Here is a 27,630-nt window from a genome sequence, read left to right as displayed (position 1 = left end):
TAGCTGCAGTGATGTCACAATAGTTATTAAATAAATTTTAAAAAACTTCGTAAATTGAAACAATTTGTGATAAAAAATCTCCCTTTCGCCCGGCGGACAAATTAATTGGAAAAATAACTACAAGTATTGCGTCACTGCCAAAAAGTTTGGGGAAAACATAGCTGCAATACGTCATAACCAACGTCAAATCCAAAATCCAAGGGCATCTAATCCAGTCTAACCTCAAAAAAACCTAGCAAACTTGGGTGCTTTATCGAGCCCCACATTGCACCAATGCAGCCTTAAATCGCCTAACCCACGTTATGTTTGAACATATTATAAGGCGCTCATTCAGCCAGTTGATCAAGCCAATCTTTAAAATGAGTAAGTACGCCTTCATGCCCCCAAAGCGCGTAAAAAACTCCACTTGCAGGGCCCGTCAGCAACAAACAGTGTTCGACCGCGTTCTCAACGGCCAAACTATTCGACTTGGAAGCTGAGCGCTTGGTTTGGATAGACATGGAGGTATGTAGGTGCTAGCCAGCTGGACCAGGCCTAAGACCATCTGGTTATTGTTCCAGATGACTGGCTTGAACGTCGATCAGGATAAAATCATGGAAGTAGCTTGCATAGTGACCGATACCGATCTGAACATTGTCGCTGAGGGCCTAGAAATCGTCATCAACCAGCCGAAGGAGACTCTGGATAACATGCATGAGTGGTGCGTGAAACAGCATGGAAAGGTGGGTGAAAACTGGCTTCCTCGCACCCTCTGTATGGTATTCTATTTCTCCCAGACTGGACTAACAGAGGCCTGTCTCAAATCGCAAACTTCCCTCGAGCAAGCTGAGGACTCCATCATGGATTTTTTAAGGGCACACGTGACACCCCACTGCAGCCCTTTGGCAGGGAACAGCGTTTACATGGATAGGTTCTTCCTTATCAAGTACATGCCCAAAGTACACGACTATCTCCATTATAGAATAGTGGATGTTTCCACTATTAAAGAGCTGTGCCGACGGTGGAACACTCCAGTCTATAAAAGCGTGCCGAAAAAAGAGTTCCAGCACCGAGCCCAGTGCGATATCAAGGAGAGCATCAATGAACTGAGGTACTATAAAAATGCCTTTTTCAAAACCAGCTGACCTTAGGAGGAATTTTAAAAAAAACACCTAGCTATATGCAAAAGAATTTAATAAAATAGTAGGTACTTGAACCAATGGCTTATTCTTTCAACTAAAAACGCCACTGGACTTGAACCGTGAATGTTGCATTTTCCAAGTGAATGAGGTACTGATAATCGCATTGACTAATACGATACAGATGCACACTTTCATCAGTTGCAAATGCCCAGCCAAATGGTTCCATCTTAAGAAGCTGAACTATGTATAATAAATTACATGGAATACTGTTAACGCCCCGATTTATGCTTTATACATTTAACAACATCAACAGGATAAATATCAACAAAAAGTTCAACACTGTATAAAAAATACATTTCAATAACGTCGATTCAAGGCGGGCCAAAAACTCGGCGCGCAAATAAGGAATTTGTTGTGGTTTTTCGCTACAATAGTAGTAGAAGTGGTTTTTCGCTACAAACTACTTAGACAATAAATTGACTGCAATCTGTATGGCAACAGCCTATTCTAGAGTTATAAACAACTATAATACACTTATTTTACATAATTTGTAATCGCGCTTTTAAAGCCCTCCCAAATAGAGCCAGCGTATAAGTAAGTTCAAGGGGAATCGAAGAAAAAGAACTCTTGATATGAACCTCACCCTCAAGTTGAACCATCTGTCCTTAATCAACTAACAATCATCATTTAAATTCTAGTTTTGGCATTCACGAATACTTACATCACATCTCAACGTTAAATGCACATAAATTATGTTACAAAATGCTTACAAATAAATCAGTTTCTTTGCGTAAAACTACAAGATAATCGAAGAAGTCGCGGGCTTTCACAGTTGGAAATTGATTTAGAGCACTTACCTAGCAAATGTTTGGAGTGGAAGTATAAGCCCCATTTTGTATCAACCCCAGACGGGGCTTTAAAATGGAAGCACAATCTGGTATGTTTCAGCAAGGCCCCGGTATAAGAAACCTTTATCTTTTACTAGCCTACAGTTAGGTAGTTGGATGCTGCAACATTGTGGCGTTTCGTAAAAATCGTCGTCTGGCTAGTTCCGACATAGCTATGGGGCCTAAGGGGCCGATTTCGGGAGACGTCGCTATTGCCCTGTAAAGGAACAGGACTTATAGCAGGTTCGGGAAAAAATTGTCTGTGCCTACTATAAATCTGGCAGGATTTGGCAATTTTGTCAGCGCATAAAAGACCTTTGCAGCTAGGCCTGGGTAACTCAGCGAATTTTTAGGAGTTGGCGCAGTGTTGTGCAAATGGCTTGGTGTGCCAACCCAACGCAACGGCGCAAAAACTCAGTTCCGTTGCTGGGAAAATGTTTTCACTTGTTTTAGATTTATTTTAAATGCCATTTATTAATAATATTTTTAAAATGTCTTCAAATTTCAGAATTTTCCAGTTTTGGCCAAGTTTCTTTTTCTTCTAAATGCTGAATTTTCTAAAGTTTCTTATCTATAATCTTAAGGTATTCCCCGTGAAAAATTATGAAATAAAGTTCGAATCCTTCGTGGCTTAGTAAAGTTTTGAAATCTCTTTCCAGCTTCGAATTTGGAACAAACATCAGATAATTTTCGAAAGTTTACAACATTATTTGGAAATCTCGTCACCTCCATTCCTCTGAAGACTAGAATTTGTTAAGAACTGTGGTTTTTTTAGTTTTGACTGAACTTTTTTTACTTTACTTGCTACTCAAGAACGAACTATTTTGTAGTTTCACTTAAAAATATTGACGATCTGAAAGACGCGAAAAATAAAAAAATTTACAAAAACTTTTTTAGCGTCGAATTTGGGACAAAAACGAAAATTCATTCCTCCCGGTTATCCCCGAAAACCATTAAGGTTTTCTCTAAAAGCGATCACAAAACTGAAAGTTTTTAATCAAAAACGCAAGAAAGCATTATTTTCTGATGATTTTCTTTTTTTCGGACAATAATGGGGTCTTTTCAGCCAAAAATGACAAAATTTATTTTGCTAGAAAATTCGCCCCATTCATCGGTTTGCAAGGAACTTTAGAAAACCCATTTCAGCTTCGAATTTGGCACAAAAATCAAATCATTTTATTCAGTTTTTTACTGAAAGTAATTACGATTATCTAGAAAAAGCAATCAGAGTAAAAGTTTACAAAAAATTATTTGACAAATTCACCGCCCTCATCGCTCTGAAGAATTTTAAAGTTCATTTAAATGTTCAGGTAATTCCAGTTTTAACAGTTTCTATTAAGAAGTTTTTCTCCGCAAAAATCGCATTATTTTTCAGTTTTAACAAAGTTTCTATTAAGCAATTCTTTCTACGCACAAATCGCATTGTTTTTTAGTATTACTTAAAATACTGACAATCTTCAGGTATTTTCCGTAAAAAATTATAAGATACATTTCATTGGAACACTCGCCTCCTTAACCGCTTTGCAAAAATTTTTGGAAAATTTTTTGCAGCTTTGACTTATGGACAAAACCGTAATAATTAATTCTGGGTGTTTTTCCAAAAATATTTCCCGAACTGAGAAAGCGAAAGTTTATAATCATTTATTTGGAAAACTCTTGGAAACTGGGGTTTCTTCAATTTTAGGTCAATATTTCTAAACAACACTGTCTCTAAACAGAAAAACCTCATTTTTCCCTAACGTTTTACTGATCGATTTTACAAGAAAACTCGTCGACTTTCTTGGGACTCCGTTCTGTTGTAGGGAAAAACGTTACTCCGAAAAAATGTTGGTGACATTTTTTTAATGTGAAAATTCCAGTCTCGAGTCTCGTAAAGTTTTAATAAAGGAATTATAACTCATGAACCGATGAGTTACTCACGCGTTAACTCAGAGAGCGACCACAACTCAATAGCGAAACTTAACACAGTGTTACCCAGGCCTACTTCCAGCTATGAGTGGAGGAAATGTTATTACAATCCAAGCCCTGGTTGATTTTTTGCAAACTTTGAAACGTGCGCTTGAACTAAGCCCGGAATGCCCAATTGCAGAATCGCGGAAAAATTAGCGTCATCCCGCCCAAGCTGGCAGGTTTTTGTCATTTGCCAGCGCATAGAAGAATCTTCCAGTTATAAATTAGGAAAATTGTATTAAAATCCCGGCACTGGGGGATTTTTCAGACTGTGAAACTTGCGGTTTAACTAAGCGCGGAACGACAAACTGCAGAGCCACGAAAAAAATACTCGCGTCAACCCTAAATTTAGCTGGTTTTTGCAAATTTGCTAGCGCATAGAGAAAGCTTCCAGCTTCAAGTGTAGAAAATCCGTTGGTTTGCTTGACGCTCGCTTGAAACTTTCATCTCCATAATATCTTGCAAAACAAATTTCGCAACTTTCCCAGAAAAACCCTCCAGCTACCAATCCACAATTTTTCATTCAAATCGAAACCCGAGGTGATTTTTTACAAGCTCGCTTGGGCACTTTTGCCGGTGACTTACCTGAAGGTGGCCTCTACCGTTTTCTTCAAATGCTTGGTCAGATCGTGCGTGTGCTCGCGCTCGTGGATCTGCAACTGCGATTGGCTGGATTTGAGCTGGTTCGATCGCTGCCACACGAAAAAAAACCCAAAATTTTACCCCCAAAACTTCACGCCTCTAGTTGCTACCCACCTGGCCATAATAATGGACAATTTGAGAATTCAACCAGGGATGTTGGTCGAGCTGAGCGGCCGTGGGCCGCTTCCCGGGCGAAACGTGCAGCATAATGGAAACCAGAACTCGCGCCTCACTTGACAAGCTCTTCCATTGCTCATTCTGAAACCGCACAAATGCATAAAAAGCCCCGAACTATCAAAACCCGCCTCCCATACAGAGTCCAGCTGTCCCGAGTCCATTTTCTTGAGCAGCGCTTGGGGACTGTCCGGATCGCGGATTCCAAACGGACAACACCCGCAAAGCATTATGTAGAAAATCACTCCTAGGGACCAAATATCACAGGCAGCATCGTAACCTGAATAAACAAAATAAAGCAGCTGTAGTCCTTTTGGGGCGGGTTTAATAAGGATTTACTAACCTTGACGCTTTAGCACTTCGGGGGCCACAAAAGACTTTGTGTAGCAGGGCGTCATCAGCAAGCCATTCTCGGCTTTCAGCTGCAGAAAATTGGGGCTTGAATGCCTGAAATAACCTTCATCAAAAGTCTCACCTGTTTAGCGAAGCCCAGGTCCGAAATCCGCACACTATCCGGCGCATTCCGGTCGGCCAACAGTATATTGGCCGGCTTTAAGTCCCGATGAACCACGCCATTTTCGTGCAAATACGCTATGGATTTGGCCAGGGTTTTCAGTATTACTGCCGATTCCTGTTCGGTTAGTTTGCCCTGTGCAGAAACAACTGAGATTTAGCTTTCAACGCGAAAATTTGAAGAGGATTTTTGTGCACCTTCATCACCATATAGTCCAGCAAATCGCCCCCCGTTAGCAACTCTAGCACCAAATAGACGCTCTGTGTATCTTCGTAGACTCGCTTCAGACTGACTATGCCAGGATGCTGGTTGTATCTGCGCAAAATTTCCACCTCCTCTCGACAGTCGCATCGGGACTTTTCAATTATCTGAAACAGGGGACTTTCAGCAGGAAAAGTCGCAGGCTTAAAATACCGGAAAATCACCTTAACCGCGTACTTTTGACCTGTGGCTTTGTGAACGCCCAGTTTGCAGTAGCTGTAGCTGCCGGCGCCTAAGAAATCCTTCAACACGTACTCATCGAAGAAGTTGCCAGTGTTGCCGCCGAAGGAGTTCACCGGCGTCACCATCGACTTCTTGTAAACGGTGCCGTTCTCCAGCAGACAGGGCGCAATGTAGCTGAAGCTGCAACAGCAAGTTTCACCAAGTTGGTTGCGATTTTATCAGCAACTTGGTAATGTGGGCCTTTGCAATCGCTTGAATCGCAACTCCTTACCCTTTAAACAACTCGTGTGTGTCTGCACTAACCGGTATTCCCGGGGAATCTTTGGGCGTCTTGCACGTGTACTCTTCATCGAAGTACTCGTCCTCCCGGCTGCACAGCACTGGTTGAAACGGCGGCTTGATCTTCTTGGCAAACAAGTCATCAAAGTCGATGGTGGCGAAGAATTCGTGGCGCTTTAAGTCCTGGGCGCCTTCGGCTCCCGACCCCAACCTGGAAAACCACACGTTAAGGAGAGCGATATGCACGATCTTTTGTAAAATTTGTACACTCAAGGAAGAAGGAAGCCTGGTTGCAAGTAAACTTTTCGATTTCATTGAACAATATTGGCTCTTTCTCACGGATGAAAGCGCAAGTTGCCAGCAGATCTCGTTTGAGAGGAATGAATTGTTAAAAAATTGCAAAATTTGGAAAAATACTTTTCAAGACCCATCTGCATCTCGAAAAATCAACTTTCGGAATATAGGAATATTTACCGGTTGGCGGGGTTTCTCTTAAAAAGAACCCTAAGCAGACTTTGCGCCTCCGGACTGAGAATGGTGGGCATGGCAAGTTTGGCTTTGAGGATTTGGGTGAGCGTATCCTTGCGATCGTGGCCCTCAAAAGGCAGCCCTCCAGTCAGCAACTCGTACATCAGGACGCCAAACGACCACCAATCGGCTGCATATGAATGGCCTTTGCGGCTCACCACCTCAGGAGCCATGTATTCCACCTAAACAAGCGCCAAATCGGTCAAATCGCGTGAAATTGATGGCACATTTCCTTTCAACAGACCGTGCCGCAAAAGCTGTACGCCACATCCCCGAGGGGCAACTTCGAAAGTCCAAAGTCGGTGAGCGCAATGTGCCCATCAGAGTCCAGCAGCACATTTTCAGGCTTTAAGTCTCTGTAGATTATTCCTATTGAGTGCAGATGGTCCAGGGCCAAGGCCAGCTCTGCCAGGTAGAATTTGGCGTCCTCCTCAGTGAACATCACCTGCACGAATCGGAACCTTCCATTAATACCTAGCTGAGGTTTATCAACGTTTTTACTGTCCATGCATGTTAGGACACGTTTTCTGACCAGGCAACCTGTCGAAACTTGTTGGATTTTGCTTCAGTTTCAGAGCTATTTATCGCTTGTTCACTATTCAACCTGAAGCAAGAATTCCTTCAGTATGTAAAATCCCTTATAGGTATATCACCCCGCGTTTTTAATATACATAAAAAATCCAAATTAATTTGCTTTTTGTCAAAAGCTTGATTCATACTGCTGCTTAAATTGCTAGAGAATCTGGCCACAAACCTCTTTGTTCAGTCGCGTGAAAAGATCGCCTCCTTTGAGAAAATCCAGGATCAGATAGAGCTTGCCTTCGGTTTGAAAAGTGTAGTGCAACTTAACAATGAAGGGATGCTGAACATCCACCAGGATGTTGCGTTCTGTTTGCGTCCGAAATCTGTCCTTTATCTACAAATTACTAAATTACTAACCCAGTATTTTCCCTAAATGGTGCCTTGGGTACCTTCAAGGTGGCCTTTTTCAGCACCTTCATAGCGTAAAGAGTGCCGGCGTCGCTGCCGACGATTTTCTGAACCAAAAACACCTTCCCAAAGGAGCCCTGCCCTAGCACCTTCAGCAGGTTGAATTGGGACGGGGTGGCCTTTTCATGTCCGTTTTTCGCTATCTGAAAACGCCCATTGTTCGTTCAACAGAGCCTCAATTAGGGGGCTGTTTCGCAATTACCTCCCCCATGTCAATTTCCACGTCCTTTTCACTTGAGCCACCGGCCGCCTCGTCGCCCCCAACCGCTTCATCTGTATCCCCCGATTGAGACTGCAACAAATCCCCATTTTAGCTGCGCGTAAACAATAAGCATGCTACAGGTGTTTAAATAAGCAGCATAAATAAACACGACACTGTGCAACAGTTGCTGAGCCAAATGGGGCTTGAATTGAACCGGCCCAGGCCTCAACGGGGGTAAAAGCGCGAGCTTTGTCCTGATATCGAGCTGCTTATGCAGGCTGTTTGAAAGGCAGCCCCTTGAGAAACCTGGCGATTTTTCCCCTAACAGGGGGTGTCTCACCTCAGTGTTGGCGCGCTGAATCTGCCACAGCTCGCCAGAATTCGCTAAGGGCATCCTAAGTGATTTCACTTAACGTTTTTCATGTGAACAGAAGGAGTTTTGGCTGGCAAGCTCAAAACTCGATAGAAAACCAAACTGTTTGACACTGACAGCAAGAGGTAAGGCACATCTGATCGGATCCAGGCTCACCAACATGAAGGGGTACTTTAACCTGAGAAGGGTATTTTTGTTAATTTAAATTAAAAAAAAACTTGGAAGTTTAACAAAAATCATCAAATCTTTCAGGACTTTGCTTGAAAAACCCCGAAATAAAATGGGCAGTTATTTCTTTGCGCCCGGTATAGTTACGCCACAAGCAGCCTGTGGACTTCAGGGAGGGTAACTTCCACCCTTCAGGCCAAACAACCCTTACATAACAGAGTTCATAAGGGCTAAACACGCTCAGCACAGTTCACGCCCTCGATTCAAATAGACGCGCAGATGGGCATGACGATTGACGGGTTGCCTTGCATCCGCTTAGGTGGCAATCAGGTTGCCGGTTGCCAGTAAAAGGCGCCGAATTGAACGAATACTCTTGTAATGTGCAGGCCAATTGTGGGCCTGTGTGCCTTCAGAACGCCACTAAATCAACTCCCTTAAGCCATACTCCTAGTTTTAAGTGCTAATTAGCCTGAGAAGCGGATTTACTCCATTTTAGCCTGTAAATAACCCCAGCAAAGATTAAAGGCGCAAGCACCTGGCCACACCTGGCAACCCTGTGCGAGTCTAACCCTAGTTGGCATCCGGTATTTGTTTGGTTCAGCCATGCCAGCATTCGAATTAATTAATCACAGCGTCATGTGTCGAACGTTGTGGTTTATTTTAATCGAAAATTAACGTTTTCACGTCATTGGGGCCCATGTGATGTTGTGAGCACAGCCCCAATAGCCTCAGCCATGTCCGTCTTGGTCGAACCGTGTTCTGGTAAGTTTCCTGTCTATTTAAAGAGCCTTTGTTTGAACTCTCAATTGGCATTTTACATTGAATGGCTTGCCTTCAACAGCTCCAGCAGGCGAACATTCGTTTGCTGGCTAATTTCGTGTTCAGTGGGGCTTTTATTGCCTAGTGGGCCTCAAGGGAATTTGCTTGTGGGCTTCGCCCCCTTTTAATTACTAACCTTATGTTGGCGCAAAGCGATAAATTCCTATTTCTTATCAGTAAACGATTGATAAAGTTGGCGTTCGTTGGCGTCCACAACGTTGCAACGTTGCTGTTAAATCGCCTACACCACAAACAAGTTGAAACTTGCAAATTTTAGGTCCGATATGGCGAAAGCGTCCCTTCAAGGGCCTGGATGGCCCGGATGTGAAACGAAGACGCGTCGCCCAACTGCAGCTGGAACCCGAGAGACCGAGATCATCGGACGAAGATACTGAGAGCGTCAGCAGCATACAAGAGAAGGAAACCGGTACGAAAGGATCAGCCGCTGTAGCCACCCGGACGCGGACCGAAGATTGTAAACATTTCGTTTTAGATTATGTTAAGGACGCTTCGGAACCAGAGTCCCAGACCTCAGTACAAAGTTCCACCGATGAATATGAAGTCGAAGTGGCGTACGAGGTGGAATCTAATGGAAATTCCAGCGATATTTCTTCACCTGAATCAGTAGGTGCTTCGAATATAAACAGGCTGCTTGCACTGAGTGGGGCATAATGAAGGAGAATTTGCGCTTTCAACAAAAAAGTATGCACTTCTTTGCCCTGACAACACCAGCCGGGTATAAGTGAATCCTTCATTATCGCCCATCTCGCTTGCGAATGCCCAGTTTACCAATCTCAGAAGAAAAGTCTATAATTCTTTGATCATTCCAGGATATGATGGTGGCTGTGGCAGCTGCAATGATATGCAACAAGCCCTTGGACGCATGGCTAACTGATGCTGAGGCGTCGTACTCAGATTCTAGCACTTCATTGGACGAGATCGCCTTCAGACGACAAGAGTTCACCACCTGCTTGCTATGCAAGACCAAGAACCCCAACCCACTCTACAGATACTGTGAACAATGTTTTCAGGTAGATATTGACAGTTTTAGACACTTTATTGTGGATCTGCTTGGAGAGCGTTTAACTGGGCTCGCTAATCGAGCTGCTTCGAATGGCAGGACGTTGAACGAACTTCCATGCAGGTCCATTGGCCAAAGACTTAGACTGTAATCATTTTTATAAGTTGGAGTATGCACAAATATGTGTGTGTTTTGTTCGATAACAAGGTGGTTTAATGTGTGGACTGTTAAAATGGACTATAAAGTGTTTTTGAGCTGCTCACGAGGCTAAAATTTAAAGGACTTTACCGATTCAGTGTTAGAACAGTTTTTTTTATAATCTTAAAGGACTTAGGATAAAAGAACGGCCGTTTCCGGCTGCGCTATATTAAGTTCCAGTTTAAGCAGGTAAATTCTTTCCATTTTTTATCACCAGTATTATTTGATTTCGGTTTGTTAAAGTGAGGTAAGCAAACATTCTCCATTCTTGGTGGTTCCTCTGTGTTAGAACATTAGAGCATTTTCACCCAGCTGATTGTGTCTAGATTTTTTTTGTTTAATAGGATGTCTGATGTGCCACGGAATGAATCATGTAAGACACATGTAATTTGATGTGGTAACACTCCAACTGCCCATCGAAGGAAACAGGGTTGCAGGTAAGTAGGCAGGTAAGTCGCACTTGATAGCAAAAAGCAGCGGGGCACTCTGCCTTGTGAAGTTGCTATAGTTCTAGTGTTGCTGCTATAGATCTAGAGTAGAACTGTATTTAACATTAAAAACACTTAGATTAAGTGACTACTAAAATGTTACTCTATGCTCTGCTATTTGAATGGAGTGTCTAGTCAGTTGCTGAGTGGGTAAGTAAGTTCTGGCCTCATCGGTAAAGCACAATGTCCTTCGTGAGCCAAAAAAAATCTAGACACATTTTTCAACTTTCATTTAGGAACGTTCCATTGACTGCATTAAAGGCACTCATGCCAAATGACTTGCCCTGTATAACTTCGGACTCATCGACAGAGTGTGGCAGAATGCATTATAGAACCATCTATTAATAGCTGTCTACATATACAGGGTGTTTGGTAAGTCGATGTCCAAAATTTACAGGGTTGGCAATCATCACGTTGTGCGATTTGAGTTAAAGTTTCAAAGTGTGTTATGGGTTGTGCGAACTTGAGCTACCTGCCTTGGATTGAGAGTTCAAATGTTTTAAAAGCGAGTGAGGTGAAAATGCTAATTTTTCGCTTATTCACATATTTGAAAAAATCAGTCTTTAGCATGGTTTAAATGAAAATTGCAAGATCAAACCGATTCAGGATCGAAAGTTTGAATTTTGATTTTTTTAGGGAAAGTGTCGAGTTGATCGAAAACGTTTTTTATGCCATTGTTTACAGGGCTGGCAAAAATCGGTTTTTGGTATAATTTCAAAGAAAATTGCACGATTCCATCTGGAAGTGTATTTTAAAGGGTGTGCCAATTTCAGTTTTAGGCTCATGATCGGAAGTCGGGAATTTGTAAAGGGTGCGTGCAATTGAGCGACAGTGTTTATTTTCCGTCCATCATTAACAGATGTATTTGGCAAAATAAGTCTTGTACAATTTCAAAGAGTATTGCAGGATTCTTAGCTTGAAGTGTCTTCTATAAGGTGTGCGAATCTCAGTTAGTTTCGTTCTCAGGATTGAAAGTTTGAAATATTTAAAGGTACAAACAATGTTTATTTTGCGGCCATAATTAATCTTGCCCAATTTCAATGAGAATTACCGGCTTGGTATAAAGTGTCTTCTATGTGGATAGGAATTTAAAAAATTTCGGAAAAACTCCGAAAATGCTCGAAACAATCTCGGGCAACGAAGACATCGACTTGCCTAATACCCAGTATATTATATGCAGGGAGTCCAGGGGCTGTTGTTGGGTCTTGAAGGTCCAGGTCAGAAGACCGATTGAATGATCAGTGCCACCCATACTGGACACCCTGTGTATCGCATTAAGGGCCATTTCGGCTGCAGAAGGTCCAATCCAGGCCATAGACCGTTTGGCTTATTTGTCCGATTTTGTCATCAGGAGAGAAAGACATTATTGCCGGCGCGGCCCGTCCAGAAACGGTGTTGGGTGAAAGCCAATAAGTACAAGTCTAATGAAATCGCTGCCTTGAAGGCCTACCAGAGCGGCCATTCGCAAGATTCCGGCATGGGCTTGAGTGAGGAGATGTCGCCTTATGGACTGGAGCCGACCATCACAGTGTATAGGTCAGGTAAGTGTACCGTTATTTGCGGCCCTTCGGTGTTAGTCTAGATTAGCTCTTATTCGCAGGTACGTCTGCATCTCTTACCCGTTTATCGGCAAATTTATCGCAGAAAAGTAAGTTGCGTTCTGCAAAACGCAAACTTCTCAAGAAAACCGGCTTGAAAAGGGCGCGCCCGTTCTCTGAAAGCAGCATTTCGGAGTTCGAGGTGAAAAAGCCCAAATTGCTCCCCAAACCAGATAAAACTCCCCTAGAGGGATCTGAGCTCGTATCTTGTACCTTCCCGTCCATCGAGACGATTCTGACTTCAGACAAATTACAGTTGGAACTGCCCATCGACTCTCAAAAAGAATCGATCGTCAGCTCAGAGCCAAAAAAAACAACAGAAACGCTCTCACTGACTGAGCATAGTCAAACTGATTTGACTGATGAAGCGGAATTGTGCATTTTCTGCAACAGTGCCCCTAAAGACAGTATTTTCGTGCATGGTAAGACAGCGCATCACTGCTCCTGCTATCCGTGTGCCAAAAGAACGTTAACCTGCATTGGGAGATGTCCGCTTTGCAACGCAGGACTGGAGACTGTAATGAGAATGTGTTAGGGGCTCGTCGGCGCTTCCCAGTAGGAGCGTCGAAACGGCAGACCATCTCTATAGCCTCTAAACTGATTGTGATACAGCCGAGTATCGATTGGTGCTTGGAAATGTTCAGAAAACCACTTTTTGTTTTTTTGAAGCTCACACGAACGAGCATTTTTATTCGCAATTAACTAGGTGTACAGAATCAATTGTTATTTATTTGAAAGATGATCTATTAGAAATATTAAATTATATCCGAATCCTTCAAAGCATCAAAGGCCTCTGTTGAAAGAAACCAAAGTTTTGAATGTTTGAAGTGCTTCTGTTCTTTTACATTGAACGCGGGCGATTTTTGAGTTGTTCAGAATTGTTTTTTATGGCGATTCATAAAATATCTTATTCTGTTTATGCGCCCGGTTCGCTTGTACATACATCAAATAAAAGTTGTTCCTTATTACAGTAATATGTTGATTTTTAATACGGTCCAATTGCGATTATCTTAGCTTTCAATCCACAGCTTATATCTTTTTCCTATACGGTGTTCATTTCTTTAGCCGTATTCACAAACTTTCAAGCCTTTCTTTCACAAGTGTCTTTTATGTGGTGTGACAGTTTCAAGTCGCTACCTGCTCTGTGTTGAAAGTTACGAATTTTTTTAGGAAGGGCTTTCAGTTGTCCGAAAATGTTCATTTTTGGTCCATCATTCTCCAGATGTACAAATATCTGGATCGTAAGATTTGAGTGAAATTTTGATAGTTTTGAACCTCGAGTGCGCGAATTTCCAGTCACTACCTGCTGTGGGTTGGAAATTTAGATTTTTATCAGAGGGCATACGATTGAAAAAAGTTGTAATTTTGATCCATCATTCCTTTCATTTCAGAGTTTCAAATTTAAACAGAAAATCCGAAAGTTTCAGGTGGCTGGCCAACATTTGCCTTCGTTACACACCACAATTTTGCTGAGAATCGAACTTCAGAAAATCACGTTTTGTTTTCCTTCAAACACAAATGAACATTTCTCAAAAAACTTGGGGTGTTCAGTATCAATTGCTATTCATTCAAATATTATCGATTCGAACGAAAGCTTCAAGAGCGTCTTGTTGAAGAATCAAATGTTTTAAATGTTTGAAGTGCTTCTGTTCTGTTACATTAAATGCGGGGAGATTTTTAGGTGTTCAGAATTTTTTTCTGTCGCTCTCCATAAAATATTTTATTCTGTTTGTGCGCCCGGTCCTCGTACTTTCATAATAAAATATAATTGTATGTACATTTTTCCGTTTACTCTTAATACGGTTCGATTGCGATTACTTGAGCTTTCAGTTCCCCACTTCCATCTATTTTCCCGTTTTTTCCTATGCGGTGTTCATTTCTTTATCCGCATTCACGTACTTTCAAGCTTTTCTTTCACAAGTGTATTCTATAGGGTGTGAGAGTTTCAAGTCGCTACTTGCTCTATGTTGAAACTTACGAATTTTTGAGGGACTGCGTGTAGTTGACCGAAAATGTTCACTTTTGGTCCATCGTTTACAACGTAGCCAACAGTAACTGAATCCAAATCCTTCAAAGCTTCTTGCTCTTTTTGAAGAAAGCTACCGTTTTGAATGTTTGAAGTGCTTCTGTTCTGTTACATTAAATGCGGGGAGATTTTTAGGTGTTCAGAATTTTTTTCTGTCGCTCCATAAAATATTTTATTCTGTTTGTGCACCCGGTCCTCGTACTTACGTAATAAAATATGTTTCTTGTTACATTTTTTCGTTTACTCTTAATACGGTTCGATTGCGATTATCTGAGCTTTCAGTTCCCAACTTCCATCTATTTTCCTATGCGGTGTTTATTTTTTTTATCCGCATTCACATACTTTCAAGCTTTTCTTTTACAATTGTCTTCTATAGGGTGTGAGAGTTTCAAGTCGATCCCTGCTCTGTGTTGAAAGTTAGGAATTTTTAAGGGAGTGCGTGTAGTTGGCCGAAAGTGTTCACTTTATTCCATCATTTACTAGGTAGCCAACAGTAACTGAATTAAAATCCTTCAAGGCTTCTTCCTCTTTTTGAGGAAAGCTACCGTTTTGAATGGTTGAAGTGCTTCCGTTCTGTTTCATTAAGTGCGGGAAGATTCTTAGGTGTTCAGAATTTTTTTCTGTGGCACTCCATAAAATATTGTATTCTGTTTGTGCGCCCGGTCCTCCGTACTTATATAATAACATTTTCCGTTTACTATTAATACGGTCGGATTGGGGTTATCTTAGCTTTCAATTCTCAACTTCCATCTATTTTCCCGCTTTTTTCTATGCGGTGTTCATTTCTTTATCCGCATTCACAAACTTTCAAGCTTTTCTTTCACAAGTGACTTTTATGGAGTGTGAGAGTTCCAAGTCGCTACCTGCTCTATGTTGAAAGTTACGAATTTTTAAGGGGGTGCGTGTAGTTGGCCGAACGGGTTCACTTTTGGGCCAACGTTTACAAGTTAGCCAAAAGTAAGTGAATCCAAATCCTTCAAAGCTTCCTCTTTTTGAAGAAAGCTACCGTTTTGAATATTTGAAGTGCTTCTGTTATGTTACATTAAATGCGGGGAGATTTTTAGGTGTTCAGAATTTTTCCTGTGGCGCTCCATAAAATATTTTATTCTGTTTGTGCGCCCGGACCTTCGTACTTACATAATAAAATATATTTCTTATTACATTTTTTCGTTTAGTCTTAATACAGTCCGATTCCGTTTATCTTAACTTTCAATTTCCAACTTCCATCTATTTTCCCACTTTTCTAGGCGGTGTTCATTTCTTCATCCGCAATCACAAACTTTCAAGCCTTTCTTTCACAAGTGTCTTTTATGGAGTGTGAGAGTTTCAAGTCGCTACCTGCTCTATGTTGAAAGTTACGAATTTTTAAGGGAGTGCGTGTAGTTGGCCGAAAGGGTTCACTTTTGAACCATCGTTTACAAGTTAGCCAAAAGTAAGTGAATCCAAATCCTTCAAAGCTCCTTACCTCTTTTTTGAAGAAAGATATCGTTTTGAATGTTTGGTGTGAATGAAGTGCTTCTGTTCTGTTACATTAAATGCGGGGAGATTTTTAGGTGTTCAGAATGTTTTTCTGTGGCTCCATAAAATATCTTATTCTGTTTGTGCGCCCGGTCCTCCGTACTTACATAATAAAATATGTTTCTTGTTACATTTTTTCGCTTACTTATAATACGTTCCGATTGCGATTATCTTAGCTTTAATTCCCAATTTCCATCTATTTTCCTGCTTTTTCTATGCAGTGTTGATTTCTTTATCCCTATTCACAAACTTTCAAGTGTCTTGCTCTGTGTTAGGAGTTCGGAATTTTGAGGGGAGGGTAAAAATCCTTTTCAAACCATCATCCACAAGCCGGCCAAAGTCAGGTTCTTTTGCTATTTTAGTGAAATTTTTAAAGTTTTGAGCTTCGATAGGGTGTACCAATTTTCAGTTGAAGAAAAGTGCAAATTTTTTGCATCATCCTTCATAAGTTTTCAGGGTTTTCAACTTTCAAGCGTAAAGAGCGAATGTCCCAAGTGACCATTTGTCTGCGTTGCGCATTCACAATTTTGCTCAGAATCCAACTTCGTGGCCACCTCGATGGCGTTCTTGCGCATTCGGGGCGCCCCCCATTCAACTTCGCATCGCTGCCTTGGAAGAGGGAGTCATTCGGGAATCGGGCCTAGTCGTGTTTTGAGTCAGCTGTTAGCCGGACTTCCATTTTAACCGATTTTTCTTATTAGTTTCCTCTTGTTCTTCACATATCAAAGGTAAGAAGTTCTTGAATGTTTTATTTAATCGCCGATTCTCCGCCCATTTACCGAGTCTAAATAGCGAAATCCCACATTGATAAGCGGCCCAAGAACTGTTCGGACGCTATTAAAAAGGGTGCGGTTTGATAAGATCGGATTTGGGAAGTTGAAAAGTTTTTGTCTATTTGTCTGCCCGGTTTATTCAATGATCTTCAATTGAAATTTCGAGTGGTTAGAAAGGGGCTTTCGAGAAAAAAGTAATTTTACGTGTTTTGACTCGGACAGAGGCACACCAGCAATTTCCAATTGAATGCAGTAAAAAATTAAACGCCGGCAATAAATGCGAAATTCCGCACAACCAAAGATGGCTCATAAAATTCGCTTGATTGATCAATACATTTGTCTGGGGGGCTGGGATGAGTCACACGCTACCCATATGACTTGGTGTTTCGGCCCCTTCCACAACATTTTCCTCTTTATTCACTTCGTTTCGAAACATTTCGTTCAACAAAGGCTTTTATTACCACATAAGATTTTTTCCAAATCAGCCAAAAAAAGTTTTCCGCTAAATAAGCAATTTTAATTTAAGGAAAAGAAATGTATTTATTTAAATTGCCACGTTATACTGCCAGCCCCGCCCAAATTTCCCCAATTACCATCACAAAAAGCCGATTTTTTGTACTAAAAATCCGCGACTCACTTGATTTGTCACTGTCAGTGTACTAAATTTTTTCAGACCGAAAACGTCCAAATAACGTCTCAATTTTAAATTCTTTAAAAATTAATGAATATTTATTTTGTCCGGATTAACTCCATGTGAGTTAACTGAGGGACTTCGGAGCTCAATTCGGCATTTTTATGTGTTTATCAGTTTCTGTAAACTATCTAAATGAGTGAAATTTCCTTCCAAGGGTGATAATTGTCAGCAAGGGAACTTAGTCATTAGACAACTTCGGAAATGTTAATCGGCCGCGATAGCGATAACGGCCAGTGCCAAGAACAACAATATTTAACGTGTATTTATATCGGCTTACTGCTAATGAGGAATATTTGTACAAGATAAGAGTGCAGTACCACCAATAAGTGTTCACAACCTTAAACCATTACTCACATCATCAATGCGAATAATTGCCATTATCAACTGTTACAGAGTGATTTATTGCGAATTATGATTACAAGGAATATTTATAATGTTCATTTCGACGAGCTTAAGCCAATTTAATTGCGCCCCGTGAAGAAGTTTAGTTTGCACGCGCATCTTTCAACTGATCTTCGATGGAATTTTGTAGGATTGCCAAAAAATACATTACGAATTAGTGCTTTTATGGGGTCAAGGGTTCTTCATTTTAATATATCTTCTATGGGGTGAGCCAATTTCAAGTTGCTACCTGCCCTGGATAGGAGATTAGGAATTTTTCTAAAACTTGCCGTGTGAAAATTCATTTTTGGTCCATTATTCATAAGGTGGTCAAACATCCGGATTTTCTAGAATTTTAGTGAAATTTTGAGGGTTTGCAGCCCCAACTGTCTTCTATAGGGTGTGCGCATTTCAAGTTGTTACCTCTTCTGGATTCAAAGTGACGAATTTTTAAAGGAGGGCAGGCAGTTGGGAGAGAATTTTCATTTTCGTTTCATCATTCACAAGGTGACCAAGAACCAAGTTCTTGCAGGATTTGACTGAGATTTTCAGAGTTTTTAGTTCCTAGTATCTTCTATAGGGTGTGCGAAAGTTAAGTTATTGCCTGCACTGTCAGGAATTAGTACAGAGGGCGTTCAGTTGGGTGAGCATTTTTCATTTTCGATCCATCAGTCACAAGGTGGCCAAACATCCGGACTTTGTTGAATTTGAGTGATGTTTTGAAGTTTTTGGCGCAGAGTTCTTGGAAGTTGGAGGTTCTTCGCAAAGGAAGTCGCGCAATTGGGTTTAAATGTTCAGTTTCGTTTCATCATTCACAAGGTGGGCAAAAATCATAATCTTGCAGGATTTGGGTGAATTTTTGAGACCTTTTAGTCCCAAGTGTCTTCTCTAGGGTGTGAAAATTTCAAGTTACTACCTGCTCTCGATTGGAAGTTAATTTTTTTGAAGGAAGGCGCGTAATTGGGTTTAATGTTCATTTTCGTTTCATCATTCACAAGGTGGGCAAAAATCATAATCTTGCAGGATTTGAGTGAATTTTTGAGAGCTTTTAGTCCCGAGTATCTTCTATAGGGTGGGAAAATTTCACCTGTTCCCGATTGGAAGTTAAAAATTTTTAAAGGAAGACGCGTAATTGGGTTTAATTTTCAAAGGGTGCCAAAAATCAGGATCTTGCAGAATTTGAATGAGATTTTCAGAGTTTTTAGTCTCAAGAGTCTTCTATAGGGTGTGTGAATTTCAAGTTATTACTTGCTCTGGATTGAAAATAAGGATTTTTTAAAAGATGGCGTGAGTTGTGTGAACATTAGTTTTTAGTTGGTCATTCATAGGTTGTAAAAAATTGTTTTTTTTTTTTTAATGTTTTCCGAATTGAGTGCAATTTTGAAGGTTTTTAGCACCAAGTGTCTTCTATAGGTTGTGCGAATTGCATTCCAGTTCAATTACAACCTGCTCTGGGTTGAAAATAAGAGATTTTTAGAGGATGGCGTGCAGTTATGTGAAAATTTTTATTTTTGGTTTACCCTATAAGATTGTAAAAAATTCTGATCTAGCCCGATTTGAGTGCAATTTTTTTTTTTGCGGTTTTTAGTCCTCAAGTATCTTCTATAGGGTGCCCGAACTTCAAGTCGCTACTTGCTTCAGAAGTTCGCGCTCCGACTGTCACGCACTTATTAAATTCTGATGCTGATTTCCGTTTTATTTGAGAGGTTTTTTCCAGCTTTACAGGCCATCTTTTTCTCGCATTGTCTAGCCTAATGAATAATGTAAAAGTTGTAGTTCCTCGTCCACGACCATCAAGCAGCATGATGGCATTTGCTTCCGGCGATTCAAATCCATCCATTGTCTGCTGGTGAATTGTCTTTGCGATACTCGATACTGATACCTTACACCCTGAAAGGGAGGGCTGTATCAAATGTTTCCGTTAAGGTGGATCAGCTGCAGCCCACCAAGATTAAAAAAGTGAAATGTAGGCTGCATTTGGAACGAGCCTTTTATGGGCGATTTTGAAATTCGTCCCAAACTAGGCAAGGATTTGATTGGAAGTTATATATTTTTTTGAGCCAAAGCAGACAGCGAAAAGAACCACTGGCTAGATTTATCAAAGAAAATTAGATTAGTAGACAGCAGCCCACTCTTTCACCCACACGAATGTATCAACGTGCTGCCAACAACCACATCTGTTGATTAAATGGATTAAGGCCACTTTCGATGTTTTCTTTTGGGACTGTTTCTGTCTGGAAATTGACGTTTTTTTATTCGGTGATCATGAATCATTAGCAAAACATGCGACGTTCTTTGTTATTGTCCGTTTTTATAATCAGTTTTTTTGGTTTATCGGTATTTTTTCCAACTGGGCCAGGCTGAATATCAGCAAGGTTCTAATCGTTTTAATAAAAGAAATGCCTTTCCTCGATTTCATTCCTTTTTTGGTCTTAGCCGCGATTTGAGGTCAGACTTTGATGCGTCATATGTGCAAGCTGTTGGAAAAAATAACCCAGTGGCGTTTCATTAATTATTAGTCTATCGACAATGGTTTTTTTGGTTCGGTTATTTTACTAACTGATGAGGTTTTGCCGGAAAATCATATATTAATCAGCATTTGTTTTGATCCAGAGCGATTTAAGGACTATTTTTATCAGCAATTTCCTCGCTTTTCTAGTTACATACAGAAAAACATTTACTGAGGCTCAAGCAGACTGTTTGACGAAGAAGTTAACCATCCGACTGAAAAGAGTGCTCGACCACCTTAAAGCCGCTTATTTAAAATTCAAAAAAGCCAGTCTGAGGCCCCGGTTTAAGCCCGAGAGGTTTTTTATGGTCAATGGTTTTATGGACAATGAACCGTACTTTATGTGTTGCATTTTGAAAAATCGATTTTGTTTCTTCTGTGGGTTTAGGACGTTGCAAGTATATTCAGAAAAATATTAATAGGTACCTATGTATTAGAAGAAAAAAAATTTGATGATGAAGACGAATAATTACATATATTTTCACCCCACAAAGTTCGCCCGGTAGGACTTTTGCAAATTAAAAATTTGATATCTAAATTGGACGAGCTGATCTCATCCCATGGCCCCCTAATAGTCCCGACTTAACGCCTCTTGATTCTTTTTTCTGGAGTGATTTAAAACATATTGTGTATGAATGCCTTTTTTGCCTGCTGCAAAATTTTCTGCAGGCACTCTGTTTTTGTTCAACAAATATTTACAGTACCTGAGAGGGTAAAAAAATATATGCGAAAAAATCGAAAACTTTTGTTCGAAAACCTGCTGTTGCTGCCGAAGCGCTTGGATTCTCGCCAACTTTACACATTTACAGTTTACCATTTCAAGCCTTACCATATGGTTGTCAGACGGCAAATATAATCGTTAAAACTGATTGCAAATGAGCCAGTGGCGTGCCTGTGGAATGTATTTAATTCGCATTGTTCGGATGAATTAGCAGCTTTAACGAGCGCAGCCCAATTAGCAACAAAACATCGGGATATTTTCAATTAAAAAATTGAATTAGAGAGGGCACTGACTATGTAGCTGCTTGTTGAGTGGTGATTAGTAGTTAAGAAAAATAACTGATTTTCTTCCACCAGATGTCATCCTGTGCAGTACCAGTAGCTCCAGCCCCTCCAGCGCTCAAGGACCTTCCAAAGGTAGCAGGAGACCTTAAGAGCGAACTGGAAGGTTTCAGCTCGAGCAAGCTGAAGAATGCAGAAACTCAGGAAAAAATCGTTCTGCCATCGGCCGAAGGTGAGGTTTAAATTTAAGCTGGAGTTTTTTTTTGCCTGACGATCCTGCGACATCTGTAATGTGAAAATAGCTCGTGTAGGGTGGCGCTGGAATGTGTCTTTCAACGCAAAAGCGAAGAATGCGACTGAGAATTATGTGAATTCTGTAAATAGAAAAACCCTCATGATGGATGCTCGGCGGGTCGCTGAATAGAAACACATGTTTTTGGTTTTTGGTTGTCGTCTTTTGGAGCGAAAATAATCAGGATTTTCACCGATTTGTGTGAACATTTCAGACAATTTTCCTTGGAGGGTCTTCGATAGGGTGGGCGTTCAAGTTCAAGTGTATACTTGCTCAGGATTGGAAAATAGCACTTTTTTAAATGCAAAATTGCAGTTGAGCGGATCGTTTTCTTTTCGTTCATTTTTCACACGGATGGGAAAAATTAGGATTTTGCAAGATTTTTATGAAATTTTCATACTTTTTGCCTAGAAAGGTCTTCTATTCTAGGGTGCGCAAATTTCAAGGTAGGACCTGCTCAAAATGAGAAGTTCTCAATTTTTAAAAGTGCGCATACAGTTTAGAGAAAGTTTATTATTTTTGCCATTCATCTACAGGTTTGGCAAAAATCTGGATTTTTTTGAATTTCAGAATATTTTTAATGATGCGTCTTGTCGGGTGCGAAAATTTCAAGTTGCTACCTGCCCGGTATTGGAAGATAGCAAGTTTTAAAGACGAGCGTGGAGTTGAGCGAAAGTTTTAATTTTCTCCAATAGTTTACAAGGTTAGAAAAAATCAGGATCAAAAAGTCTTCTATAGAGTTTGCGAAATTCCAGTTGCAATCTGCGCTGTATTGGCAGTTAGGAATTTTTAAATGACGGTATGCATTTGAGTGAAACCATTCATTTATGGTCCTGCCTTTATAGTGCTGACAAAAAATCAGGATTTCTTGTGGTTTGTTTAAAAATTTCAGACTTTTTCCTTAAAGTGTCTTCTATAGGGTATGCAAATTTCAAGTTGCTGTTTGCTTAGGATGGGAAGATAGCAATTTTTAAAAGCGAACCTGCAACTGAACGAAGGTTTCTTATTTTTGCCTTTCAATCACAGGGTTGTAAATAATCAAAATTTTGCACGATTTCAATGAAATTTTTATTTTGGCTTGGAAAGTCTTTTATATAGTGTGCGAAATTCAAGTTTCTACCTATTCAGGATTGGACAATTTTAAAGGCGAGCGTGCGGTTAAGCGAAAAATTTCCCTTTCGTCTATTATTCACAAGATTGGAGAATATCAGTAAAATGTTTTGTGTTTTGTTTGAAAAACTCATATTTTTTCATTGAAGTGTCGTCTATAGGGTGTGCGAATTTCAAGTTTGCTACTTGTTCAGGATGTAAAGGTAGCAATTTTTAAAAGTGAATATGCAGTAGAGTGTAAATTTCGTAGTTTTGCACTTCATACTTAGGGCCGGAAAAAAATTTGGCTTTTGCGCGATTTTAATGAAATTTGCAGACTATTTAACACGAAAGTTCTTCTATAGAGTGTGCGAAATTTAAGTTGTTACCTGTGCTGCATTGACATTTAAGCTTTTTAAAGGACAGTGTGAATTAGAGTGAACCTATTCATTTGAGACCCTGCATTTATAAGGTTGTCAAAAATCAGGAGTTTTTGTGATTTTTTAGAAAATTTCAGACTCTCCTCGTTGAAGTATCTAGGAGAAAGAAGTATATAATTGTCTTCTATAGGCAGCGCTAGATTAATGTGAGAGTGCAGTTGAGAGTTGGAGAAAATCAGGATTTTGCGCATTTTTAACGAAAATTTTAAACGTTTTAGACTTAAAAGTATTCTATATAGTGTGACAAATTCAAGCTGCTACCTGCCCAACATTAGAAGATATACAAGCGTGCAATTGAATCAAGCGATTTTTGCAGATATATTCGTAAAATGTTTACCAAGCCAAGAACGTCCAGCTTCCATGTATTATAAATAAAATAATCCCATTCTTCCTCTAAAAACGTGATGCCACAGGGTTTCTCATTGCTGTGATTTTCTCCCTGTATTCAGATGTGGCCCAGGAAAAGACCCACAACGCCCTTATTGCGGGAGTCGAAAATTTTAACAGTTCCTCATTGAAACGAACGGACACCAAAGAGAAGATTGTGCTACCGAATGCACAAGGTAAAAACGGCCCTGGACTCACCCTATTAATTAATGCGTGTGATCCTTCTATTGCTTTGCCTACCTATACTAATTATTAATATGCGAAACGGCAGGACATTGGAGCTGAAGCAGATTAATCAGTTGGTGTTTTGAACGTGCCGCTAACTTTACCCTATGAAATTCGTTCAGGCTTAAACAGTTTTTATGTTTTTCTTAGATTTAGCCGCAGAGAAGACTGAGAAAGCTTTGATTGAAGGAATCGCGAAATTTGACCCCGCCAAGCTGAAGCACACAGAGACCCAGGAGAAGAATCCGTTGCCCGATAAAGATGGTGAGTTTCCTCGATAGAACCTGGCATGTGGTGCATGGTTTGCGTATGTTTTCACCGATTTGCTTTGCACGTTTCGATCTAGCGGTGCAGCAGGAGAAAACGCACCAAAACCTTCTTAGTGGTGTCGAACACTTCGATAAAACCACCATGAAGCATGCCCAAACATCGGAAAAAATCATTTTGCCCAACACTGAAGGTAGGAATGCTTGCAATGTTTTCTCCATGCCTTGCATGCGATCACTCTCAATGAATAGTAGTTGAGTGCTTCCGACTGGTTTCAGTGATCGAGCAGGAAAAGGCGCAAAGCAACCTGCTGTCCGGCATTGAGAACTTCGACAGCACTAAACTGAAGCATGCAGAAACGCAGGAGAAGAACCCACTGCCCACCAAAGAGGTGATCGATCAGGAGAAGAGCGCCTAAGCCCCACAACGCTCAAGGAACGAACCACAAGCCACTTTTGTACTTTTTTTACTTTTATATGATATTTAATAGTATATTTATTACCGATAAGACATGTGTGGCCGAGTCGGATCAAGTGGCGCCCAATTTTTCCATTTCGCAATGGGGCCCGGTCTTGGTATATCTATTAATGTTTTGCGACTAAGTCATGCCAAATGAGGGTGTTTAATTGCTGTGAACGACGGTCCAGGGGATTTTATAGATGCGTCTAGATATGATTATTTTGCGTACATTTATGGTGCTTTAATAAATTCGTTAAAATGTCTCCACTAGTTTTTTTTTAGTACTTTCCGGCCTTGTCCCTTCGGTCATTTGATCATCTTGTCCGTTAATGCATGACTGCAAGCTGACTTAAAGATTGTGGAAATTTCAGGTTGATTCTTGCTTTATTTGGAAGGATGCAATTTTTTATACGCGAGAACGCAGTTTAGGGAAAACATCCAACACGAGATCTACATTTACTAAGCTGGAAAAACCAGAGAAACCATTGATGTTTGTGGACTCCGCGTTTGTGAACATACGTCAGATGCGAAAGGCAACTCTGAAGATGCCAATGCTGCTAGCGAAACGTCAGAGCCAAATTCCTAGGGTGGAAAATGAAAAATTTCACAAATAATGCATTCGAAGTTTCCACCGCAAATTTTGATGTATTTCTTGTATCTATGTTTTCAACAATATTTAATAAAGTTGGAAATAATAATTTCAATCGCCCCTTTACAATGCAGCGCACGTTCCGCCCCTGACCACCTGGACCTCTGCAAAGCAATGAAGTCAGTCACAAAGCAAAAAATAGCTAACTAAGCTACACTTACCAATTCCGCACAGTCTGGCGCACTGTAGCTTGAATTCGTTATCGTAGCTGACTCCGTCGCTGCCGCACACTGGATTGTAAGTGGGAATAGTGCGACAATTGGTGAAACATGAACGATATGCTGCGCTATCAACTGATGTGCTCACTGCCGGTTGTGGACTCGCTATATGAAAAAAAACTCTTTATAAAGAAAAAATTACTCTACCGAGCCGGGAAGGCATCAGCCCGAAACTCACCTTGATCAGTTACGGTGCCTAAGTCGTTTAAGTCCGATTGGCCCTTGGATGGATGCAGCACGCATAAAAGCCCTAAAGCTGCAGAAATAATTCAAAAATCCTGCTGTAGCCAGCACACTTTTACTCACCGATTACAAGGACAAGTCGGTACATGTTTAACGCGACAATGATCGGCACGAAGAGTGACAATGAAACTAATTCGCTTCGGTTGATCTGCTGGTTTTATGCATTTATTTCCATTGGGAATTTACAACTTCCCATTAATCGTCCGGTCTTGGAAAGACCGGTATTGATCAAGATTGCCCTCGATTGCGTGCAGTTGAAACAAACATCGATGTTATCCGTTATCAGCTACTTTAAACCAAAACAAGTTTATTTTCTAAATGAGCGCGATTATGGTGCAATTAATTTATCGGACAACGCTGCTGTTTAATATCCCGGTAATATACACAGTGATAGCTCAACATTTTTAGATTAAGAAAAATATTTCTAACACTCTTTATATGTGAACTCTATGGATGACTAGCTAGAGAATGTTTGCGAACTAATCACCGACATTCAGCTGTAGAATCAGCGTGGAAAATCAGTGGGCGAAGTCAATGAGGTATGTCGCAGCTCTGCTCAAATTGTCATTCAGTAATGGCATTGCCTGCAAAAAATTTGACTGGCTGCTGATGTTTTGCTCGACTGAAAATGGGACAAATCACAGTTTTTTCGCAATTAAAATCCTACATTTGTGCATATTCCGATAAATCAATCATTCCTGGACAGTTTTGTGCCAATTTTTCCACCAATATGGTGATTTTAAGACCAAAAATTTGCTTTCGAAATTGGTGCCACATCTGACGTTTTTTGTAACAGCGCTCAGTTTTCCTCGAAGAAAATTGACGAAATCGCAGCTTTTTAGTGCTTTAGAGCCAAAAACTGGGCATTTCCGGAAAAATAAATTAATCTTGAATAGTTTTGTGGTGATTGTGCCGCCTCCAAAGTGATTTTCTGGACAAAACCCTCTTTGAAACCCTGACATCTTTCGACATTTAGCCGTCAGAATATGAGCAACTACCAATGAAACCAGACAGTCAGAGTAAGTGCGACTTTTTTCTTCCAATGCGTCTAAATATACCGGGTGTTTTAATGAAGCAATGATTTAGATTGACTACACTAAGGCAGTCATAGACAGGGTCAAGCAAAACACTAATTAAAATCGGAAATGTTTCCTTAAATTTTCTGACAAACATTAAAAAGGTTTGAAAAAATGCTTAGGTTAATTTCGGTCTCAGACCCATCCACTTACCGACCCTGATAATCTTGAAAAATCGAGTAAAAGTCTCATTATGCAAGCCGCTGAAACTTTCTAACCATTTATTCAATATAAATCCACTTTAGCTTCTTTGAAAAGCTGATAAAAGCCGCATTCCATCAAAGATTACAGTTAACGCTTTAGTGGGAATTAAAAAATCCACACAATTTCTACGGTTTATTGCAACAGTCCACTGATAAACTACAAAAATGAGGCCGTTTTGTTACGGTTTGAAGCTCCCTTCACGTGCCTCCATTTGGAGCAGCTGCTGAAAGTTGAGGAGTTGATGGAGTAGCTGAGGAGGCGAGGTTACAAAGAAGTAACTGGCAGTTGTTTCATTGCTGCCACTGATCTGGGCCTCCACTGTTTCTTCTTCTACAGCCTGTTGCTGTGAAAGCCGAAAGAAAGAAAAGCTGATCGACAGGCATATCAGGGAACAGGTTCTTACTAGAAGTCCTCTACGCCACAACCATTATCCCTACCAAATGGGAAAATCCTGCGAATCTGCTATCCGCGAGTTGGTGCAGAAGGCACAAACCTCATTACAGCGTAAAGAAATTGATTTGGCGGCTTTTCTGGACATAGAGGGAGCATTTGACAATACCTCTTTTCAGTAAATCGTCAAAGCGGTGAAAATAGTGGAGTGGAGCCTATAATATGTAAATGGATCCAAAACATGCTGAGTTGCAGAACGGTTACTGTCGCACTCAATGAAGTCAGCATGGAAGCACAGATAGCCGGCGGGTGTCCGCAGGGAGGAGTTTTGTCGCCTCTGCTGTGGAGCCTGGTGGTGGACCGGCTCCTGTCGTCACTTGAGGGGAAAGGTT

At 40.6% G+C, this 27,630-nt stretch overlaps 4 protein-coding genes across 23 annotated transcripts; 2 read left to right on the top strand and 2 right to left on the bottom strand.

Annotated features, from left to right (window-relative positions):
* The first annotated feature begins 62 nt into the window (after nt 1-62).
* Nucleotides 63-1,195, top strand: LOC109541223 (oligoribonuclease). The gene is made up of 4 exons (XM_019910021.2): nt 63-363; nt 413-504; nt 561-722; nt 777-1,195. The coding sequence occupies exons 1-4, from the start codon at nt 303-305 to the stop codon at nt 1,122-1,124; spliced, it is 663 nt and encodes a 220-aa protein (XP_019765580.1). The 5' UTR covers nt 63-302; the 3' UTR covers nt 1,125-1,195.
* Nucleotides 1,157-9,369, bottom strand: LOC109541226 (ribosomal protein S6 kinase 2 beta). Of its 4 annotated transcripts, none has more exons than XM_048660798.1 (15): nt 9,228-9,369; nt 8,072-8,282; nt 7,732-7,821; nt 7,511-7,672; nt 7,294-7,455; nt 6,784-6,984; nt 6,486-6,721; nt 6,004-6,222; nt 5,486-5,912; nt 5,250-5,423; nt 5,118-5,196; nt 4,915-5,054; nt 4,715-4,858; nt 4,544-4,650; nt 1,157-2,225 (listed from the first exon to the last, which is right to left on the bottom strand). In XM_048660798.1, exons 2-15 carry the CDS (start codon nt 8,123-8,125, stop codon nt 2,114-2,116), a joined length of 2,307 nt encoding a protein of 768 aa, XP_048516755.1. In that variant the 5' UTR covers nt 8,126-8,282; nt 9,228-9,369; the 3' UTR covers nt 1,157-2,113. The 4 variants fall into 4 exon arrangements, with proteins under 4 accessions (XP_048516755.1, XP_048516756.1, XP_048516757.1 ...); XM_048660799.1 differs by lacking the exon at nt 9,228-9,369 and adding an exon at nt 8,484-8,737; XM_048660800.1 differs by lacking the exon at nt 9,228-9,369 and having other exon boundaries at nt 5,486-5,656; nt 5,714-5,912; nt 8,072-8,568.
* On the top strand, nt 8,843-24,721 carry LOC109541214 (thymosin beta). Of its 16 annotated transcripts, XR_007280259.1 has the most exons (8): nt 8,852-9,034; nt 9,369-9,715; nt 9,922-10,122; nt 12,150-12,339; nt 21,375-21,531; nt 23,883-23,996; nt 24,079-24,192; nt 24,278-24,507. XR_007280259.1 is itself a non-coding variant. In XM_048660805.1 (7 exons), exons 2-7 carry the CDS (start codon nt 12,304-12,306, stop codon nt 24,415-24,417), a joined length of 675 nt encoding a protein of 224 aa, XP_048516762.1. In that variant the 5' UTR covers nt 9,922-10,122; nt 12,150-12,303; the 3' UTR covers nt 24,418-24,721. The 16 variants fall into 16 exon arrangements, 12 of the variants coding, with proteins under 12 accessions (XP_048516759.1, XP_048516760.1, XP_048516758.1 ...); XR_007280260.1 differs by lacking the exon at nt 24,079-24,192; XM_048660805.1 differs by lacking the exons at nt 8,852-9,034; nt 9,369-9,715 and adding an exon at nt 23,570-23,683 and having other exon boundaries at nt 24,278-24,721.
* Nucleotides 24,722-25,083: 362 nt separating this feature from the next.
* Nucleotides 25,084-25,832, bottom strand: LOC109541231. 2 transcript variants are annotated; one of them, XM_019910034.2, is made up of 4 exons: nt 25,632-25,832; nt 25,504-25,575; nt 25,269-25,430; nt 25,084-25,211 (listed from the first exon to the last, which is right to left on the bottom strand). In XM_019910034.2, exons 1-4 carry the CDS (start codon nt 25,654-25,656, stop codon nt 25,171-25,173), a joined length of 300 nt encoding a protein of 99 aa, XP_019765593.1. In that variant the 5' UTR covers nt 25,657-25,832; the 3' UTR covers nt 25,084-25,170. The 2 variants fall into 2 exon arrangements, with proteins under 2 accessions (XP_019765593.1, XP_019765592.1); XM_019910033.2 differs by having other exon boundaries at nt 25,504-25,581; nt 25,632-25,831.
* Between the last annotated feature and the right edge of the window lie 1,798 nt (nt 25,833-27,630).

Source organism: Dendroctonus ponderosae, unplaced genomic scaffold, assembly GCF_020466585.1.
Source record: "Dendroctonus ponderosae isolate FM_Combo_2020 unplaced genomic scaffold, Dpon_F_20191213v2 Dpon_F_20191213_1, whole genome shotgun sequence".
Taxonomy (NCBI): Eukaryota; Metazoa; Arthropoda; class Insecta; order Coleoptera; family Curculionidae; genus Dendroctonus; species Dendroctonus ponderosae.
The sequence above is the reverse complement of the archived record's forward strand: the minus strand, read 5'-3'. Positions and strand labels throughout refer to the sequence as shown.

Bases quoted from the DNA above. Each gene is read 5' to 3' on its own strand.
- LOC109541223 (XM_019910021.2), top strand. From the start codon at position 303: ATGTTTGAACATATTATAAGGCGCTCATTCAGCCAGTTGATCAAGCCA. The intron at 364-412 runs GTAAGTACGCCT...CTCCACTTGCAG, and splicing joins CAAGCCAATCTTTAAAATGA to GGCCCGTCAGCAACAAACAG. The intron at 505-560 runs GTATGTAGGTGC...TTATTGTTCCAG, and splicing joins TGGTTTGGATAGACATGGAG to ATGACTGGCTTGAACGTCGA.
- LOC109541226 (XM_048660798.1), bottom strand. From the start codon at position 8,125: ATGCCCTTAGCGAATTCTGGCGAGCTGTGGCAGATTCAGCGCGCCAAC. The intron at 7,822-8,071 runs GTGAGACACCCC...GATTTGTTGCAG, and splicing joins TTCAGCGCGCCAACACTGAG to TCTCAATCGGGGGATACAGA. The intron at 2,226-4,543 runs GTAAGTCACCGG...GTTCCTTTACAG, and splicing joins ACGGTAGAGGCCACCTTCAG to GGCAATAGCGACGTCTCCCG.
- LOC109541214 (XM_048660801.1), top strand. From the start codon at position 9,007: ATGTCCGTCTTGGTCGAACCGTGTTCTG. The intron at 10,123-12,149 runs GTAGATATTGAC...TTTTGTCATCAG, and splicing joins ACTGTGAACAATGTTTTCAG to GAGAGAAAGACATTATTGCC. The intron at 12,340-12,398 runs GTAAGTGTACCG...TCTTATTCGCAG, and splicing joins CATCACAGTGTATAGGTCAG to GTACGTCTGCATCTCTTACC.
- LOC109541231 (XM_019910033.2), bottom strand. From the start codon at position 25,656: ATGTACCGACTTGTCCTTGTAATCG. The intron at 25,582-25,631 runs GTGAGTAAAAGT...TTATTTCTGCAG, and splicing joins CCGACTTGTCCTTGTAATCG to CTTTAGGGCTTTTATGCGTG. The intron at 25,212-25,268 runs GTAAGTGTAGCT...ATTGCTTTGCAG, and splicing joins CGCCAGACTGTGCGGAATTG to AGGTCCAGGTGGTCAGGGGC.